The following is a 20,855-nucleotide window of genomic DNA, read 5'->3' as shown; positions in this document are numbered from 1 at the left end:
CTCCGATTGCCAGAAGTCCCTATGCCTGTATTGATTTTGTAAGCTATTGTATATCTATATTTATCTACTTTTTTGAGGAGCGGTGGGGGAGGGGGCCTGTTAAACCCTGGGTTATATTCTCCATTTTAAAAGGAAAAAATAACAAATCTCTAGTTAGTGATGTTAGTCTTGCTAGAGTGCATTCAAACTGCTGTGCTGAAATGGTTTATCTTTGGAGTGTTATTCATAAAAAGGAATTTTAAATTCGTGTGTCTGTGCGTGTGTAAAACTGTCTTACGGTAAAGACTGGTACTGGATTCCTAAGAAGGGAAAGAAAGTGAATTCTATTATAATTTCCACTTTTAGTATTTGGAAAAGTTCCTATAGAAAATGCAGCTGTAGTCTCTTGCAAGGATGGGAACTCACGGTCTGTGCAAATACTTTAAGTCAGAGAGAGGAACTCTGTATCACAGAATTGGTAAGTAAATTGACTTACCTCTCCTCCCATAGGTTACCTGAGTCCAAAGTTGATTCTAGTTCAACTTCCCTAGGATTTCACCCTCATAGGAAGGAAAAACAGTCAGAACTAACTCCTGTGTGATAAGCTATACAAACCCTGTTCCCTTTTTGTTTATGGGGACCATGGATGAGGTAGGCCACAGTGATTAAAGGCAAGGAAAACCCTTTTTTGTGTGTTTTGCCCTTAAAGGGATGGGGCCATGCTAGATTCTCTATATGGTGATAAAAATAAAAACTGATTTCTGGTCACAATGTACTCTCCTGCTCATGTACAGACTGCCATTTCCAATGTATGTGTGTTCATACATAGGAAAATTGCCTGCTTCTATGGGAAGAAAACAAAATGGCAGAAGACCAGGTGGAAAGGGAGATCTAATTCTCAAACTTTGTGGAATTGAGGACAATACCAATCAAACAATTTTGGGCCTCTGAAAGGGTCTACCAAAAAAGCTTAAGTTTTGGGGCACGAACGTGTCATCTTAACTAATTTAGGGTCATGTTTTGATGGTTTAAAAAGATCTCAGAATAATCTGTCTTTGTACCTTTAACTTGAGTAATAACCCTCATAGATCCAAACTACATGGATATCAATCTTATTAAGAGCTAAAAGAATGATCTGAGGTCTGAAAACTATCCCTTATAATAAGAGACTTGAGAAGCTCAATCTATTTATCAAAGAGAAGGTTCAGAAGTGACTTGATCTACAAGAGGAAGAGATTTCCAAGAGCAGATAGTCCTTTAAGATAGCAGGGGGAAAAAGGCACCCATTCATTGGATAGAAGCTGGAATCTAAACAAATTTACGCTATAAATACATCTCTATCTCGATATAATGTGACCTGATATAACACGAATTTGGATATAATGCAGTAAAGCAGTGCTCCAGGGGGTAGGGGTGTGTACTCAGGTGGATCAAAGCAAGTTCGATATAATGTGGTTTCACCTATAAATGCGATAAGATTTTTTGGCTCCTGAGACAGCATTATATCGAGGTAGAGGTCAATGTTATAAATTAATGTTAAAAATTTGTGTGAATTAACAATTGAAACTTACCTAATCACATGGTGGATTCTCCATCACTTGCCGTCTCTAAATCAAGACTGGATTCTTTTTAAATGGTATGCTATAGCTCAAACAAAAGTTATGGCTTGATGCAGTAATTACTGGTTGAGGTTCTATTGCCTGTATTATTGAATGAGATCTGACTAGCTGATCATAACTGTCCCCTCTGCCCTTAACATCTATGAACTGTCATTTTATTTAGAATTTCAGAAAGAACAGTTGACATCACTTGAGTTCTGCATGTGGAATATTGGTAGTATATGGCTTACATTATATAACACCATGCCCTTCATCCTAGATATTCGCAATTCCAATAGAAAATGTAAAAAATTAGAGTGAATGAAGTGTGTGTTCTTGGGTTATTCAGACCTTTATATTTTTTTTCCCCTCAAACCACTTCTTTATAGTAGGCTAAATTTTTTTCTTTAAAAATAAAGGAAATTAACTATAGTTAAAATATTTCTTGTATTTGACATATAACAGATGTCATAAGCATAATAATTGGCCAACAAACTCTGAAGGCTTTGTGCAAAATCTCATATATACATGAACTATTCAGATTAGAAAAAAATAGTCTACTTCAGACTTTTCAGTAATCTAAGTAAACTTTGGGTCTGATTCCCCCATTTGCTGAGCATTTTGGGTACTCACGAATGAACAGTCATACTCTTAGTCACATTCCCCAAGCCTACGATCACATTCCCCTAAATGGAAGAATAATAATCAAATGTTACATAAAGAACATACCAAATCCAAATCATCAGAACTGGACAGAAGTTTAACATATGCACCGCCACAATCAATGCCATCTTGAAAATTCACTTCATACCTGTATAAAAGGGAATCAAAGAGCATATTGCTGATACCCTGGAATAATTAAAGCTCACTTTGATCTACAGTTTAACTTTGAATCCATGTCCAAGATTGAGTATAAATATTTGTATTTTAATAGAAATCACTACTCCCAAAACATTTTTATAAAATTGCCTGAAATATTTTATTGCCATTGCAACATAAGGCAACAGTTACACAAAACGTAATAGTGTCAATCTAAAAAAACATTACAGTTCAACACAGTAGCAATCTCTACTAAGAAAAGTTTCTGGGCAGCATTTGCAGATGTACAAAGGCCACTCATTACTTCACTTTGACCGAGCTGCATGGGAAGTTTTGTACTATGTTTGTGCCTACCTACATCATGGTCTAGATTTAACTAGAGCAACCATCTCATAGTTTCTTCTGAATTACCTGTAAATCAATTTCCACTGACTTAATTTCAAAAATGTATTTAGACATCAGTATATTCATAGCCACCTGAAATTCTCACAAGTTCCATGTAATTTGGAAGCTCAGTTGCAGAGACACTGACATTTAAATGGAAGTCTTTTACATCCATTTTGTGAGATCTTGAATTCCTGACTAACTATTGAGACAAAAGGTTTAAAATATCATTTAAATCTATTTTTAACATATGAGCACTAAAATATAACTTTCGTTTGGGTTTGAAAACCTTAAAAGATAAAACATTACATTTATAATAATTAATTTGTATACTAACGCCTTCATATTTGGGGTTTTGGTACATTTGTGCAAGGCAACTGATGTTGGAATGGATATCAGAATCATACAAAAATTAATTTTTCATGATATTTCAAAGTTAGAAGAGTAATTAAGTACAAATCTGATGAGCAACTTACTGAACAATCAAAGGCTTAGTATCAAAAATAAACGGCTTTGTTAACATAGCTGATACTGCATGATGTCTTGCTATTGACTTTAAAACTAATCCTCTGTCTCCAGGCACTGTGTTTTCTTTAAGCTCTTCTACTTCCCATCTTCCTAAAATAAAAAAAAAAACACAAGTTTTTCAAAACAGCAAGATGAAGGCAAGAAATTACTGTTGTCTTTAAAAGAAATTAGGAGACCTACTAGGAGCTAGCAGACAGGTTACCTTAGCTATGTTATTTATAATGTGGTTAAAAAAAACACACACAGAGAAAATAACTTGTGCTTGCATTTGAAATTTCCTGATACCAGCTGCTATTGCAGATACTCATGGTATGTCTACACTACGAAATTAGAATTTATAGAAGTCGATTTTTTAGAAATAAATAAATTTTATACAGTTGATTGTGTGTATCCCCGCTCCAAGACCATTAACTCAGCGGAGTGCATTCACAGTACCGAGGCTAGTGTCAACTTCCAGAGCATTGCACTGTGGTAGCTATCCCACAGTTCCTGCGGTCACCGCCACCCACTGGAATTCTGGGTTGAGCTCCCAAAGTCCGATGGGTCAAAAACATTGTCACGGGTGGTTCTGGGTACATGTCGTGAGGCCCTTTCCCTCCATGGAAACAATGGCAGACAATCGTTTCAAGCCTTATTTCCTGGGTTACCCGTGCAGATGTCATACCACGGCAAGCATGGAGCCCGCTCAGCTCAACGTCACCATACGTCTCCTAGATGCTGGTAGACGGGGCACTGCATTGCTACACAGCAGCAGCTCATTGCCTTTTGGCAGCAGACAGTGCATTATGACTGGCAGCTGTCATCGTCTCCTGGGTGCTCTTTTAGCCGACCTCGGTGAGGTTGGTCGGGCGCCTGGGTAGACATGGGTGCTCCTTATATTTCTGGTGAGCAGCCAGGAGAGGACGATGGCTAGCAGTCGTACTGCGTCGTCTGCTGCCAGCCTAAGATGTATAAAAGAGAGATGGAGTGGATCAAAACAAGAAAGAGACCAGATTTGTTTTGTATTCATTTGCTCCTCCCTTCCTGAATAGCGGGGAGAGGGATAGCCCAGTGGTTTGAGCATTGGCCTGCCAAACCCTGGGTTTTGAGTTCAATCCTTGAGGGGGCCACTCTGTGTGACAGTTGTGTGCATTTCTCCTTGATGCAAACCCACCCCCTTTGTTGATTTTATGTCCTGTGATTCTGGGACTCCATCATGGTCACCTTTGCCGATTAGATCTGCACTCACCTGCAGATTGCCACATTAGCCAAAACAGGAAATGAGATTCAAAAGTTCATGGGCCTTTTCCTGTCTACCTGGCCAGTGCATCAGAGTTGAGAATGCTGTCCAAAGCGGTCACAATGGAGCACTGTGGGATAGCTCCTGGAGGCTAATACCATCAAATTGCGACCACACTACCCCAAATTCCTGGGAAAGTCGATATCAGTGCTAATCCCCTCATCGGGGAAAGAGTATAGAAAATCAATTTTAAGTTGAATAAAACGCTGTATCGTGTGGACGGTGCAGGGCTAAATCAATGTAACACGTGTCATAAACAGATAGTTAAGGGTTAATGTCTCTTTCACCTGTAAAGGGTTAACAGTGAACAGTGAACCTAGTCCCAGATTTGGACCTTAGCGTCCAAAATATGGGGGTTAGCATGAAAACCTCCAAGCTTAGTTACCAGCTTGGACCTGGTAAAGCTGCCACCACCCAAAAAATTAGAGTGTTTTGGGGCACTCTGGTCCCCAAAAACCTTCCCTGGGGACCCCAAGACCCAAATCCCTTGAGTCTCACAACAAAGGGAAATAAACCTTTTCCCTTCCCCCCTCCAGGTGTTCCTGGAGAGATACACAGAAGCAAACTCCGTGAATCTAAACAGAGGGAGTCCACTCTCTCTATTTCCAGTCCTGGAAACACAAGCACTTCCCTCTTCACCCAGAGGGAATGCAAAGTCAGGCTAGTAAATCTAACACACACAGCTTTCTCCCTGACTTCTTCCTCCAACCAATTCCCTGGTGAGCACAGACTCAATTCCCTGGAGTCCCCCACTAAAGAAAACTCCAACAGGTCTTAAAAAGAAAGCTTTATATAAAAAGAAAGAAAAAGTACATAAAAATGGTCTCTCTGTATTAAGGTGACAAATACAGGGTCATTTGCTTAAAAGAATATTGAATAAACAGCCTTACTCAAAAAGAATACAATTCAAAGCACTCCAGCAACTATAGACATGTAAATACAAAAGAAAAAAAACAATAACCCCTATTGTTTTTATGATCTCTGTACTCACAACTTGGAAACAGAAGATTAGAAAGCAGGAAATAGAAATCCCCTCATAGCCGAGAGAGTGCAGGCAGAACCCCAAAGAGCAAAGGACTCTCACAAAAAACCCTCCACCCAGATTTGAAAAAATCCCGTTTCCTGATTGGTCCTCTGGTCAGGTGTTTCAGATACTTCTTTCCAGGTGAAAGAGACATTAACCCTTAGCTATCTGTTTATGACACGCCCCCCAAATTGCAGACAGTGGGGAAGCTCACTGGCGGCGATTTCCTCCTAGAACTTTAAAATAAACAGATTAATACAACACATGCACCTTTACATATACCACTAAGTATATAACTAACAGACTTTTACATTTTAAGAACACTTTTTAACTACTGGATTCTGGGAAACTCTCACGGGAGAGTGCATCAGCTACTTTGTTAGAAGCTCCTGAGATGCGCTGAATTTCAAAATCAAAATCTTGGAGAGCTAAACTCCAACGAAGAAGTTTCTTGTTGTTCCCCTTGGCAATATGAAGCCACTTTAGAGCAGCATGGTCAGTTTGTAGCTGGAACCGCTGTCCCCAAACATATGGGCGTAGCTTTTCCAGGGCGTACACAATGGCGTAGCATTGCTTTTCACTGACTGACCAGTGACTTTGCCTCTCAGACAGTTTCTTGCTGAGAAACACGACAGGATGGAAGTTGTGATCCGTTGCTTCCTGCATGAGTACTGCTCCTATACCACGCTCAGATGCATCCGTGGTTACTAGGAATGGCTTGTCAAAGTCCGGGGCCCTGAGCACAGGGTCAGACATGAGCATTGCCTTTAGTTGGGTAAAGGCCTTTTGAAACTCATCAGTCCACTTAACTGCATTTGGCTGGGTCTTTTTGGTGAGGTTGGTCAGTGGGGCAGCGATTTGGCTGTAGTGTGGTACAAATCGCCTGTTGTACCCGGCCAAGCCTAAGGAGGATTGGACCTGTTTCTTTGACCTTGGGACAGGCCACTTTTGGATAGCATCCATCTTGGCCTGTAGGGGGTTTATGATTCCTCGACCCACCTGGTGCCCCAGGTAAGTAACTCTGTTTTGGCCTATTTGACACTTTTTGGCCTTAACAGTTAGTCCGGCCCGCCTGATGCGCTGGAAGACCTTTTCCAGGTGTAGTCGGTGTTTGGGCTAGGAGTCTGAAAAAATGGCCATATCATCGAGGTAGGCACAGTGAACCTGCAACACCTGACCAGAGGACCAATCAGGAGACAAGATACTTTCAAATCTCGGTGGAGGGAAGTCTTTGTTTGTGTGTTCTTTCATTGTCCGTGTTCTCTCTGGGTTCTGAGAGGACCAGACATGTAAGCAGATTCCTCCAATCTTTCTGAAAAAATCTCTTCTGTTCTAATTTTAGTAAGTAGCAGGAAAAAGGTGAGTTTAGTCTTTTGATTGTTTTCTGTATTTGCAAATGTGTATTTTGCTGGAAGTATTTTAAGTTGTATTTTTGCTGGGGGAAAGGCTTCTCTCTAGTGTCTATAAGCTGAAAGACCCTGTAACTTTTACCATCTAAATTACAGAGAACTTACTTTTTTTCTTTCTTTTTTTATTAAAAGTTTTGCTTTTTAAGACTTGTTTGATTTTTTCCCCTTGTTGAGGCTCAAGGGAATTGAGTCTGTACTTACCAGGGAATTGGTGGGAGACAGGGAGAGAGAAGGGAGGGTGAAAAGGGGGAATCCCTTTGTTTTAGATTCACGGAGCTTGAATCTGTCTCTCTCTCTCCAGGATAGCCCAGGGAGGGAAAGCCTGGGAGGAAGAAAGGAGGGGAAATGATTTATTTCCCTTTGTTGTGAGACTCAAGGAATTTGGGTCTTGGGGTCCCCAGGGAAGGTTTTTTGGGGGACCAGAGTGCCCCAAAACACTATATTTTTGGGTGGTGGCAGCTTATCAGATCTAAGCTGGTAATTAAGCTTAGAGGAATTCATGCTGGTACCCCATCTTTTGGACACTAAGGTTCAGATTGGGGAATTATACCATGACACATGGCTAAATTCGACCTAAACTTGTAGTGTAGACCAGGGCTCAGTGACACTGCACAAGCAATTACTATGAGCAAATGCCAAAGTTAGAAAATAGATAGCTATAGCGTACAACAATAATACAACTCTGAATTTTTGGGTTTCTTTTAAGCAGCAGTATAAACCTGGAATAATTTCCCCCAAAATTTGACAGCTCCAGATCACAGCTGATAAGATAAATGATTATGTTACACATGCATGATTGCCATTTTTTTAACACCTTAATTTTTCAGTGAGCTATCTTTTTTCAGGAAATAGATCCCATCGGTAAACTACTTCCACAAGTCAGTAGTACAGAGAAATACCAGAACAGCTTTTCTTTTGTTTCTTTTTTAAAGTATACATTTTTAAAATTGCTGTCAAAAACAGTTCCATAACTTCAGAAAATGATATAAAGAAAATAATGACAACTTAGTTGTACCAATAAAACAATTTCCTGATGAAAAAATCACTAAAGGAAACCAAAGCAGGAGAAATATTACAAAATCTAAAAAAAATCCAATCACAAAAGAGGATACTGAACAAGAAACCATGCACATTTTTAACATACAATTATTCTCTTCAGTCAACTAAATCAATAAGGATGTAAACCCACAAATATGAAGCACTGTTTTGCACAAACGTGCATATTCACCAGCTTCCAATTAATTGCAATATTATACACATGCAGGACAAGAGTACAATTCTGATCTGATTCAAGTTTCTATTAATGCTGTTGTTATCATAAATACTTAAATACAGCGTCCAAAATACTATTCACATTTTGAGAACTCTGCTACAAAAAATCTATTTCAGCCTTACAAGCAGTAGATGAAGATTCAAGAGATGCATTCAGAAGTTCTTGCTTACAAACAACATTTTGGGCCTGTGTAGATCTACAAACAAATAAAAAAAATGACCTCCACAAGTTGTTTTTTAAACTAAGTAAGCACCCTTTCTTGCTGTTTTATGATTTATAAAATCCTGAAATTAAAAAAGTTCTTTAACCTTATAATTTTGCTTCTTTTAATCTCACAGGATCCTAATCTTTTTAGTGCGAGATTGAAAGCATTCTTTCACTCTCATATTTTAGGCTGTTTTGTTGTCCTACTCTTAAGTGTAATAGCAGCAAGGTAGAATGCAAGACAGCTCCCCTATTAGTCACTGAATGACACTTCTTGAGTTTAAATGTTGCTCTCCTAATCTTCCAATCAGTTCTAACTGCAGGAGAGGCAAAGAGAGAAGCCTATCCAAATATGATCACATCTAATCTGAAAACGCTGCTTCAAAAAAGTGCTAACCAAAAACAACTTCTCAAAATTGTGCAGCTGAGTATCCTGCTAGACAGATGATATCAGACAAGGAGAATGAGAAAGGTCTGGTCTACAATAAACTGCATCATTAAAACTTCACTTAGGTTGGCACATGTGTGTGCATACACACACAATTTGGAGTCCTGTTGGCAAAACCTGAGTTTACAGCGGTCAAGTTAAATCAACTCCCCAAATGACATAAGTCCTGTACCAGCACTGGTCCACTGGCAGGATCCATATATAGAAAATTCACAATACTCCTCCAACAATCTCACAATGCCCTGTCACTATGACAGTGCTTGCTCTGATCACAGTTTTGAACACTGCTGGCCGGGCTCACAGTGACCACAAGCCCACCCCCTGCTTCAAAATCTTCAGTATGTTAAAGTGCAGCTAAGTTCAGGCAAGCCTCGTCCTGCAGCCTGATCTAGGAAAGAATTCCTGGACTTTCTCAGCTTGCTCAGAGAAGGGGCACTGCAAGAGACAACTGCAGAATTGCCATAGGAATAAAGATGTTTATTTGGATGTTGCAAAGACATCCAAAAGCTGGGATATAAAAGGGATGAGCAGCAATGCTGGGCTAAGGGGAAAGAGAAGTGGCAGTTCTACCTAAATGCAAAGAAGGCTAACAGAAAATCTGAGTCTGCCCCTCATGCCTACCTGGATTTCAGCTACTATTTGGAGGTGGATGTCATGCTGATGGTGGACTCCCCTTGAGCCCTGGAGGAAAGCAACCCAGTAATGAATGGCTCATTGAGGGGATTCAGACCCTCAGAGAGTCAGCCAAATCCAACCCAGGCTACTCAAGAGTCAGAACCCACTTATGAAGGGGAAGGGAGATCAGGTAGGAATATTAATGCACCCTCTTTAAAAAAAAAAAACAACTTTGTTTATGAACCCTGAAACTCCACCTCTCAAAATGGCAGCCAAATGGATGTGGACAGGGAACAAAAGGAATTGCCCAAACATGGCGATCAGTTACACCCTGAGCATATGGCTAAGACCCACCAGCCAGACACCTGGGAAAGAATTCTTTGTAGTAACTTACAGCCCTTCCCATCTAGTGTCCCATTACTGGCCGTTGGAGATATTTGCTGCTAGCAGTCACAGATTGGCTACAATGCCATGTAGCCAATCTCATCATACCATCCCCTCCATAAACTTATCAAGCTCAGTCTTGAAACCAGTTAGGTTTTTTGCCCCCACTGCTCCCCTTGGAAGGCTGTTCCAGAACTTCACTTCTCTGATGGTTAGAAACCTTCCTCTAATTTCAAGCCTAAACTTGCTGATGGCCAGTTTATATCCATTTGTTCGTGTTTCCACACTGGCCCTTAACTTAAATAACTCCTCTGCCTCCCTGGTATTTATCCCTCTGATGTATTTCTAGAGAGCAATCATATCTTGCCTGAGGCTTTTTTTTGGTTAGGCTAAACAAGCCAGTCTCCTCTCTTAAGGTAGGTTTTCCATTCCTAGGATCATCCCACTAGCCCTTCTCTGCACCAGTTCCAGTTTGAATTCATCTTTCTTAAACATGGGAGACCAGAACTACACACAATATTCCAGATGAAGTCTCATGATAGTGCCTTGTATAATGGTACTAACACTTCCTTGTCTCTACTAGAAATCTCTCACCTGACGCATCCTAGGACTGTATTCACCTTTTTCATGGCTGCATCATCTTGGTACTCAGTCATCCTGTGATCAACCAATACATTCAACTCTCTCTCCTCGCCTGTCTTGTCCAATTGATAAGTTCCCAACTTACAGTAAAAATTCTTGTTGTGAATCCTTAAGTGCATGATCTGGCATTTAACACTATTAAATTTCATCCCATTTCTATTATGCCAATTTATAAAGTTATCCAGATCTTCTTTATGATATTCTGGTCCTCTTCCATATGACCAACTTTGTGTCATTAGCATGCTCCCACTTTTTGTGCCAAGGTCCTGAATAAAAATGTTAAATAAGATTGGTCTCAAGACTGATCCCTGAGGAACTCTATTAGTAACCTCCCTCCTGCCTGACAGTTCACCTTTCAATATGACCCACTGTAGTCTCCCCTTAAACCAGTTCCTTATCCACCTTTTAATTCTCATATTAAATCACCATTTTCTCCAATTTAACTAAAAATTTCCCATGTGGAACAGTATCAAACGCCTTGCTGAAATCCAGGTAGATTAGATTTACTGCATTTCCTTTGTATAAAAAAAAATCAGTTATCTTCTCAAAGGAGGAGATCAGGTTGGTCCAGCATGATCTACCTTTTGTAAAACCATGTTGTATTTTATCCCAATTACCGTTTATGTCCTTAACTACTTTCTTTCAAAATTGTTCCAAGGTCTTGCATACTACAGAGGTTCTACTAACAGTCTTGTAATTTCCTGGATTACTTCCCCCTACTCCCCATTTCTTAAAAATAGGAACTGTATTAGCAATTCTCCAGGTCATAGGGTATGACCTCTGAGTTCACAGATGCATTATGAATCCTTGCTTTTGGGCTTACAATTTCAAGAGCCAGTTCCTTTAATATTCTTGGGTGGAGATTATCTGGGGTCCCCAATTTAGTCTCATTAAATTGTCTGAGTTTGGCTTCCACCTCAAATGCGGTAATTTCCATTTCCATATCATTGTTCCCATTAGCCATCCTGCCACTACCCCTAAGCTCTTCATTAGCCTTATTAAAAACTGAGACAAAAGTATTAGTTAGGTGTTGGGCCATGCCTAGATTATCTTTTAACTTCACCCCAACCTCAGTGCTTAGAGGTCCCCACATCTTGTTTTCTTTTTGTTTATATGACTATTTGTTTATATGGCTGAGAATGGATCTACAGTTTAAGAAAACAAATGCGCTTAAATTTTAGCCAATTGCAGCAACAGTCCTTCTGGAAAAAACAAAAAACAAGAGTTAAGTATTTGGCCTCCCTTGCTCTGAAACAATGAAGCACAGAGAGTCTGAAACAGAATTCCTTCCTGGAGACTAAATCTAAGCCATAATGCTTTATAACATTTATGGAGAGAGGACAATGCAATCATGCTAGCATTGTGCATGGCCATTCATGGGGTCTAATGCTGGTCTGTTTACTACAAAACTTGAACACAGCTCTTTCTGGATGCCAGGACCACCAGACCCACCTGCTTATAGATACTATGTGCATGGGATTCCCATCCTGTAAGAAGCCAAGCTCCCAAGTTAGGACTGAGGTTTGTCCTGGTTCTGAGAGATTTATCTTAGGCCATCAGTCTGATGGGATAGGCTTTGGCCATCTACAACAACGGAGACTCACACTTTTCTCTAGCTATTAGGGGGCTATTACATTGGGGGCTATTACAATCATTGAAGTCCTGGCAAATTTTGCTATGCCTTTGTTAGCAGGAGCCTCCTTCCCCAATGTAGTCATTTTTTTTGTTACGTCATAAACAAGAAAATTGGTAGCTTTTTGTTCAGGTCTGGAATCTGGAGGAAGGTTTTATATGCCACTCTGGTCCAGAAACTAGATCAAACATGGATTGAAGTTTCTCTTGTAATCATTCGACACAGAGCTTTCCTGCTCATTTATATTCAGCATAATAGCTTAACTGTCCTTTTGAATTATGACTACTTTTTGGGACACCAAGACAAAGATTTAGGATTATACATTTCCAGCATATTTGTACAGAGCTGCCATTCTGAAAGAGTAAATTCTCTGGGTGCACAATCACTCTGTGTGGGCTTCCCATCTGAGGCCACTACAATTCAAAGCAGAGGCATTTGGAAGTCCTAATTGCAGATCGTCCTGGACTGCTATCAAATCAGATAAATCTTTAACAAAGACCTCCTTACTCCCAAACGTTCCTTGAGTATTGGAGTTAATGTGTTCAATGAAAAGACCCCAAAAGTTTTAAACCATCAAACTAAAAAACTCTCCTCCCCTCCAAACCAGTCAGTTTTCTGTCTTTTGTGTCGTCTCATCTGACGCTGAGCACAAGACTACACTTTTGTGACAACCAAATTTCTTTTTTTTTTTTTTTTTTTTGTTTAAAGGTAGAAAAACTGATTTGACAAAAACCTTTCAGACTTCCTTTATACATCATAAAGGAACAAAAGGATAAGCTTAACTTTTTTCTTCTTTTGAGAGTTACATGTAAGGACCAAATCTCACATAAGAGAACCAAAGAACATGAACAGTGACCTCTAAAGACTCAGAGGCCACAGACACTCCGCACAGATGCAGAGCTCTGCAGATCCTTTGCATGCAGCAGCCCCCTACAATCCATAAAACTCACACTTGAATTTGACAAAAATAAGCTCTCACCAAAGTTGGAAACTGCCAGACTATTCTAGTGCATACAGATACAACAGCGTAACCCCAACAGTCCTCCCCAGGGATGAGACCTGTTTCTGTGCCCTGTAATCACTTTGAACAGCATTTGACCTCACACAGTCACACTGATTAAGATGAGTTTACTAGCTAAGAAAGAAACTGAATGTAAGGGGGGCATCCCTGCAAAATTAAGACCTCAGGAAACTGTAGCATTCTCATGTATTTTAGAAAATATGAGATTCTTCCTCCTAGATGCTTTATGATCTCATCTCAACAACTGCACTTCTACTTATCTCTACAGCTTCAAAAGTCTTACCATCCTTCTGTAGCTCTCAAATATCCATTCTGTCCTATTTTGTCAAAAAGTTGTCTGCATATTATCTTCCACCTCTTTTTTATGCGTCTTTTTCATTCCTTTATTCATTAGATAAAAGAGCTACCAAAATCCTCTCTTTTCTTTGCAGCAGGATCTCCATTTGGTCTTCCTACCTCCTGATGAATGAAGGGTATAGTGTCTCTCTAAGATTACTATCACTGATTACACCTCTGTCAACCACAATAAGAACTGTAGCTCAGTCACGCAAAATCATATTCAGCTTGACAGCTCCAAGTGAAGAATTCAATCAGGCCAAGTGCAGCACCCAAAAGGGAAAAATCCAGAGCAATTCTCCCATCAGTACTCCCTCCCCCACTCCTCCCCATCTACTGCAAAATCTTAAGTGAAAAAATCCTGTACAGAAGGAGCAATAGGAAAACCCTACACTCCGAGAGGTAAACAAAGGGCTTTTAATTTGAACAAAAGTATTCCATCTCTGCTGAATGGTTAAAAAAAACTGCCTGTTCAGTCCCATAATTTTGTTTCATCTACTAAATTTTCTTGAGAGTATCCACTGATCAATTAGTAGCAGATATATGGCAATATGAATAAAGTTGCTTAAGGCAAGTATTTTTGATAGTTAAGAAATTCTACTGTATCATGTAAATTTTAAATAGAATAATCCTTTACATACAATATTGTACTTAAGAAATTTTACTGCTCTATTAAAATTTTAATTAGAGAAGAGAAAGACTGTTCTCAAAAAGCACCAGTGACGACATTATACAACTGCCACAAGCTACTCATATCAGCAGGCGTTCCAGCACTGTTTTCTCTGCAGTGGTAACTTGAGATTGTTTCTAATGAACTTTTTTTTCCTAATATCATCATATGCTTACCTCCATCCCGCCCTGTGAACAGCAGAAAATATTTTATATTTCCATATCAATATAACTTTGTGCATTCTACATGTTAAGACTTTTTTGATCAACATCAAATTTACAGAGAGAAAAACATAATATAAGTAAGCTTGCTTTTTGAGAAAGAAACTACATTGAAAAGGAAGAAAAGTTTACCATCATATTTAGCAATGTTTTCATCTGTATCGTCTTTCTTGGTTTTAGATAATATCCACCTGTGAAAGAAAAACAATTGTTTTGTTAAAAGTGTGTAATAAGGACAAGAAAATATAAATAAAACTGGATTATTATTTAACAAAGGAAGCAAGTATTACTTTCTTTTTAGATAGTTAAGCAGTAAATGCACAATAAGGATATTTTCACAAAACAGTTACCCTATTCATTGATCATTTGGAATTTAAAGACCATGAACAAATACTATTTAGGAACCATTAAAACATGCTGGGGCTAATATGCAGGCATGCTTAATATTGACTTTAAAGTCCCAGTAAGAATTTGAAATGAGAGTAAAATATATGACCCAAAACTCTTAGCTTCCAGAAAAAGATCTGTGTTACATGGGTAAGGTCAAGATTACATTTCAGTCATTTAAGGGTGATAGTTACAACACACCTGTAATATTCCCAAAAATAAGCATTATAAACCTAGGAAATTTAAGGTTAAGTGTAAAAGAATTCCAAACATATCAAGGTAAAGAAATGCATAGTTAAGGCACCCAAACCTTAACTCTATCCTGTAGTGACACCATTGGTGGGGAGGGGAGAGGGAAGACAAAAAACCCAATGTATCTTAAAAAAAATCAGTTTAAAATAATCCAGAAATACAAACAGTTACATTCTAATCATAATTGTATGCTTACTGCATATATACTTTAAGGGATCCACAGGTCTTCAGTGATAGATGCTTAGAAATTAAAACTATATTCATACTTTTGAAAGGAAAAAAAATCTGAAATTATTTTAGTCTCCACTTTACTCTAAGTTTTGTGTACTGATACATTGTTTTCCCCACTTACCTTGCGAAATAAGATAACTCAATACCACCAGTTCCAGGCATATTAACAAACAAACACACAATGTATTCAGGTATCAGCTTTCTACCCAAGAGAAAAACAGCCCATAGCACTCCTTTCATTCTTGCCTCCTAGTACTACTTCAGTGGGGAACACTAAACATTGTTTCCCTAAGGACATCACCTTTTTTTTTGCATCTGGCTATTATTCCAACAGCACAGGGAATAAATAAAAGCAGCCTGTTATGCCATTGTTATAACCTTATTCCCAGATTCTGGACCTTAGCGTCCAAAATATGGGGGTTAGCATGAAAACCTCCAAGCTTAGTTACCAGCTTGGACCTGGTACTGCTGCCACCACCCAAAAAATTAGAGTGTTTTGGGGCACTCTGGTCCCACTGAAAAACCTTCCCTGGGGACCCAAGACCCAAATCCCTTGAGTCTCACAACAAAGGGAAATAATCCTTTTTCCCTTCCCCCCTCCAGATGCTCCTGGAGAGATACCCAGACACAAGCTCTGTGAAACTACGCAGAGTGATTCCCCCTCTCCGTTCCCAATCCTGGAACAAAAGCACTTTCCTCTTCACCCAGAGGAAATGCCAAATCAGGCTAGCAATCCAACACACAGCTCTCCCCTTGATTTCTTCCTCCCACCAATTCCCTGGTGAGTACAGACTTAATTTCCCTGAAGTAAAGAAAAACTCCAACAGGTCTTAAAAGAAAACTTTATATAAAAAGAAAGAAAAAATACAAATGTTCTCTCTGTATTAAGATGATACAACACAGGGTCAATTGCTTAAAAGAATATTGAATAAACAGCCTTATTCAAAAAGAATACAAATCAAAGCACTCCAGCACTGATATTCATGCAAATACCAAAGAAAAGAAACCATAGAACTTACTATCTGATCTCTTTGTCCTTACACTTAGAAACAGAAGACTAGAAAATAGAACTACTTCTCCAAAGCTCAGAGGAAACAGGCAGACAGACAAAAGACTCAGAGACACACTTCCCTCCACCCAAGGTTGAAAAAATCCGGTTTCCTGATTGGTTCTCTGGTCAGGTGTTTCAGGTGAAAGAGACATTAACCCTTAGCTATCTGTTTATGACAGCCATAACAAACTACTGAATCTGAACTTTTGACAGTTGAGTAACACTGTGATAGGGAACAGAGCAAAATCTGGCTTTTGCTTTCCAGTGCTTCAGTATAAATGTTTTCTCAACAGGAGTGAAAGTGAAAAATTATCCTGAGATATCGAGATGCTCAGTGGGATTTAAAGTTACACTGGTATAAAGTCATTCATCTCTGGACCAGTGGCTACATGATGAGTGAGAGAGAGTGTATATACACACACGCTCACTTTAAACCACACCTACTAGTTCAAAGCTTAAAACTTACTAGTCAGGATGAAAGATACTTACACCTCTACACTAAAGAAGCTAGTGTGTGCCTATGCTGAAGAAAATCAACTCCTGATGCTGATAATCTGGCTAACCATTGATTAATGTCCCCATAGCCTATTTTTAGGAAAGACCAACTGAGAAGGCTGTGGCAAATCTCTGGCAGTTTGAATCCTCATCATTTCCTTCAATCTGGCTACAGCCATGTACAGGGTAAACTGCACTGGATGCGTTATGTGATGCTGTTAACAACAGATGAGGATACAGTATATTTGCTGCTGCTTTGACATTGTCAGTAGCTTTTAATGTGTTTCAGCACAAGATTTTGTTGGTTTGTTTGTGGACAGTAGCAAGAGTGAAGCGAATGTTGGTCAGTAGCTTTGCTCTTATCTTTCTGAGCAACACAAGGAATAATTGTGGACAACTTTTCCTCTACCCCCTGGATTTTCTTTTCCTGCAGGGTTGTTGTTCAAAGCATATATAAGGCCGTTGAGCAGGTCAGTGGGAAGACCCTGGCAGGCTGCATTTCATTCAGGATGCAGAGGACACCATGCCAGAGAACTGGAATGAACTGTCCCAGGCCTAGATGATGACAGCTAGCTGTGATTTCATAGGTCTGAGGGAAGCAAGTGGAAGAGCTGACAGTTTATATTGCTGCCCATCAGGAGAAGCATGACCACCATTTGTAAAACAGATGTGTAATTTGGGGTATTAGATCCTGGGCTACTCCTGGAGGCAACCTCATCTCCAATTAGACTTTAAACACAACTATCCACATCTTTGTCATTTTAAGATGAGATTGCTGTTAATGTGATCCACACAGAGCCATAGCTTGGGACCATTTGGTGCACAACAATTAAGTGGAGCTGCATGTTGTGAGCACGTTATGCAGTGCTCCATGATCTGCACTGGCTTCTAATCAGCTTGCATATGGAAATGATGGTGTTTCGTTTTAACCTATGTGGCCCAAGTGATTTAGGGCCTGATTTCCTGAGAAACTCTCTCTGCCCCCCACCCCCACCCCCAAGATATACTGCTGCAGTGAATTTAGCAGAGCACTAAAGTTGGCATTTCACCAGTATAAGCCAGAAAGAATTGCAGGCAGGCCATTCTCTGAGGGATCCTTGATTTTGGAATGCCTCTCCTTGCCCCTTGTCTTCCAGAGACAAGACTGGTTAGCCTTCCATGCACAACTGTAAAACCCCCATCACCTCACATTTAAAAAAATGTAATTATTTTTAAGACTGTTGAGGTGCATGGGGCTAAGATGCATATGTGTACAGGCAGTCTTGTGTCTATGAAAAAGTCACTTATCAAGCATCTCAGGTAGATCAGAAAAAGTAGCAGAGGGTATACCCCCAGTACATGCTTAGCACCAGGGAAAGAGATTACTAGTTAACAAAATTAATGCTGCAAGGCTTAGATCCCCTCCACAACTTTGAGTAACAGCCTACATGAACTTACTAGAAGTACTGGATCATGTGGATCACTATTTTGTGGGTCAGTGACATGATCTAATTGGTGGGACAGTTGTTAGATCCCTGAAATGAGCAGCAGTGAATGCAGCTCTTCCAGGTGAGGAAGAGGACTTTTCTATACTTTCTTGGGAAGCTGGCCCCAATACTTCAGTGCCAGACCCCCTACAGATCACTGAGAAATCTGAACAATTTGGCTTCCCTCAAACGGTGCTGGAATGCAAATGACCTCAAGTCTATTCTGTGCCCTGCCCATCAAGTCCAATGCAATATTAACAAGAAACTATATTACTATAGTAGATGCATATGATTCATTGTGGCCAGTTCCTAGATATTTACATATGGTCGGAAGGGTAGGGAGAGTGCACAAATACAAGAATTTTCAAAAAGGCCAGGGTTTTAAAAAAAGAGTGAACAGAGGTGCAAAGTTCCCACCTCACAACATTGGTATTTGTGAATACCTACTGCTCTATTGGGCTATGATGTCATACCCACACTACACAAACCCAGACAGATAGTGGTTCAACTACGAACTAAGCAGGTGAAGGATGATAGAGTATGCATTTGGATGCGTCTGCTGACTCCCAGTGACTGCAAATCAGCAATGTGGATATACCTATCTGCCCGCTGTGTTCTGTATAATATTTGTGAAGCAAGAATGAACCGTCTGTGGAGGGAGGTGCCTGCAGACCTTGCAGTAAGTTATGCTCAGCTGGACAGAAAAGTAATGCCACTACTTTGGCAACACTACTTGCATTAGGAACGCAAATCAAACTGCAAATCTTCACACGTTGCCAGGTGGAGGTTGGGATGAATGATGCAGAAGCGTGAAAGATTTGGATATTTTCGTTTGCTATGAAATACTGCTTCCTTAGCTGATGGTAGGTTTTACCTTTTTATAATTTCTTTATCCTGGGTATTGCTTTTCTTTTTATCATTTACTCAGACTCATAACTGAAAATAGTAGAGAGACTACTCTGAAGGTAAGTGATGTATTAACAGTTAAAGACTGAGTCGCAGATAAATGCTGAAATTTGCAAATCAGCTTTATTACACATAAATTAGGACAAATGCAATAGTTATCTAGTGTAAAATAAGAAAATATTAAGGATGAACATGGTTGATGGGATATGAAATGCATGTCCAAGCGATTCAAGTTCTTTTTCTCCTGCTCTCTAGCAAGGATGGAGTGTCATGGAAATGTACATGAGAGAAGAGTATAAGGTAATTCAATAAGAGATGCTATTGTCTTGTATCATCCAGTTTTGCTTAGAAAGCAACACCACACACACTCGACAGATGCAGGGCCTGTTGCTGAGATAACAGCATTAGTTTCTATGCCCTTGAAAACTCTCACTCAAGCACCCTATGGAAAATCTTGTTCAGGTAGCTTCAAATTTTTCCTATCATTATCGATGTAAGCCATTGTCTCTTCTTTTGCCTTATCTTGCAGCAGAGAGCTGTTTTTTTCCCTTCCCTAATTTAAATAGTTTATCAGAGTCCCTTTTCATGTTCCTCTGCAAATCAAGAAATCATGCTTCTCGTTTTCATCTCTCTCCTCCCCAGATTGGAGAAGAGCTCGGGACTTTAAGTGTCAGATGTATGTTTCTTTCTTGCAATTTCATGGCCTTGCCATGACCAACACTGAAATGAAAAATATGAAGAGCTACTTAGTAATGGCACAGCCAATTTTTAAAACACAAAGGAATTTACTAAAATATACCTATGTATTTAATTTATAATTCCAAAGCATTCTCTTTCTAGTTATTCTGTTCCCAAGATTCAAACTGGTGAGAAACCAAGACTCTCCAACTTAAACTAGACTATTAGGAAAGGGACTAATGAAATTTAGTCACTGCAGGCTTAACCAGTGCCTGAACAGAATCTCTCTACTATGAATTTTAGCAAGGGTGAAGGAAGGCCATATTTAGATGACTAGTCAGGCTGATCATTGAAAGTATATTTAGAGTGGAAACTTGATAACAGAACAGGCTCTAGGACTGGTATAATGAGCTTGTATGTGGTCACAGAGAAATTAACATTGGCCCTAACTTCTAGAACAGAATACTGGCCTTACCAAAGATTTGCAGAAGAATGAGAAAAATTGTGTCTAAAATAAAAAGTTTTCCATTAGATTGGCTGAGCAGGGGATGTTTACAGCACCATTATCCTACCTTCCATACACTGGAGTCAGATGTGGAGTAGTTAGTTATTTAATGGCACTTATTCCTGCATTGCAGCATTAACTAAAGAGGCAGAATGAAATGTGATTGCAGCTAGATCAAACTAACTAGCACTCTGATCTTGCAGTCAGATCACACATGCAATGGTCACTGAGGTCAAAGGGCTCTATGCAGCCCAAGCAGATTCAATTACAGGACTGAGGACTAACCAACCTAAATATCCTGGTCCAGCATGCAAAAACTATTACATGTTGAGGCTGTAGTACCCAATATGTTGACTACCACAATAAAATTTGATTGTTTCAACATTTTTATATACATGGATGGATTGACTTCATTTT

The 20,855-nt window shown here is 39.5% G+C and overlaps 1 protein-coding gene across 2 annotated transcripts in view; it reads right to left on the bottom strand.

Moving 5' to 3' along the window:
- CLGN (calmegin) overlaps positions 1-20,855 on the bottom strand; it is a 68,066-nt gene that overhangs the window by 27,821 nt on the left and 19,390 nt on the right. For both annotated transcript variants that reach the window (XM_030563742.1, XM_030563743.1), the window contains exons 4-6: positions 14,600-14,658; positions 3,257-3,398; positions 2,307-2,388 (exon numbers count right to left, since the gene is read on the bottom strand). In XM_030563742.1, the coding sequence (XP_030419602.1) occupies positions 2,307-2,388; positions 3,257-3,398; positions 14,600-14,658 (283 nt within the window). The remainder of the gene's footprint in view (positions 1-2,306; positions 2,389-3,256; positions 3,399-14,599; positions 14,659-20,855) is intronic.

The sequence above is a fragment of the Gopherus evgoodei genome, chromosome 5 (assembly GCF_007399415.2).
Source record: "Gopherus evgoodei ecotype Sinaloan lineage chromosome 5, rGopEvg1_v1.p, whole genome shotgun sequence".
Classification (NCBI taxonomy): domain Eukaryota; kingdom Metazoa; phylum Chordata; order Testudines; family Testudinidae; genus Gopherus; species Gopherus evgoodei.
This window is presented reverse-complemented; position numbering and strand designations above follow the sequence as displayed.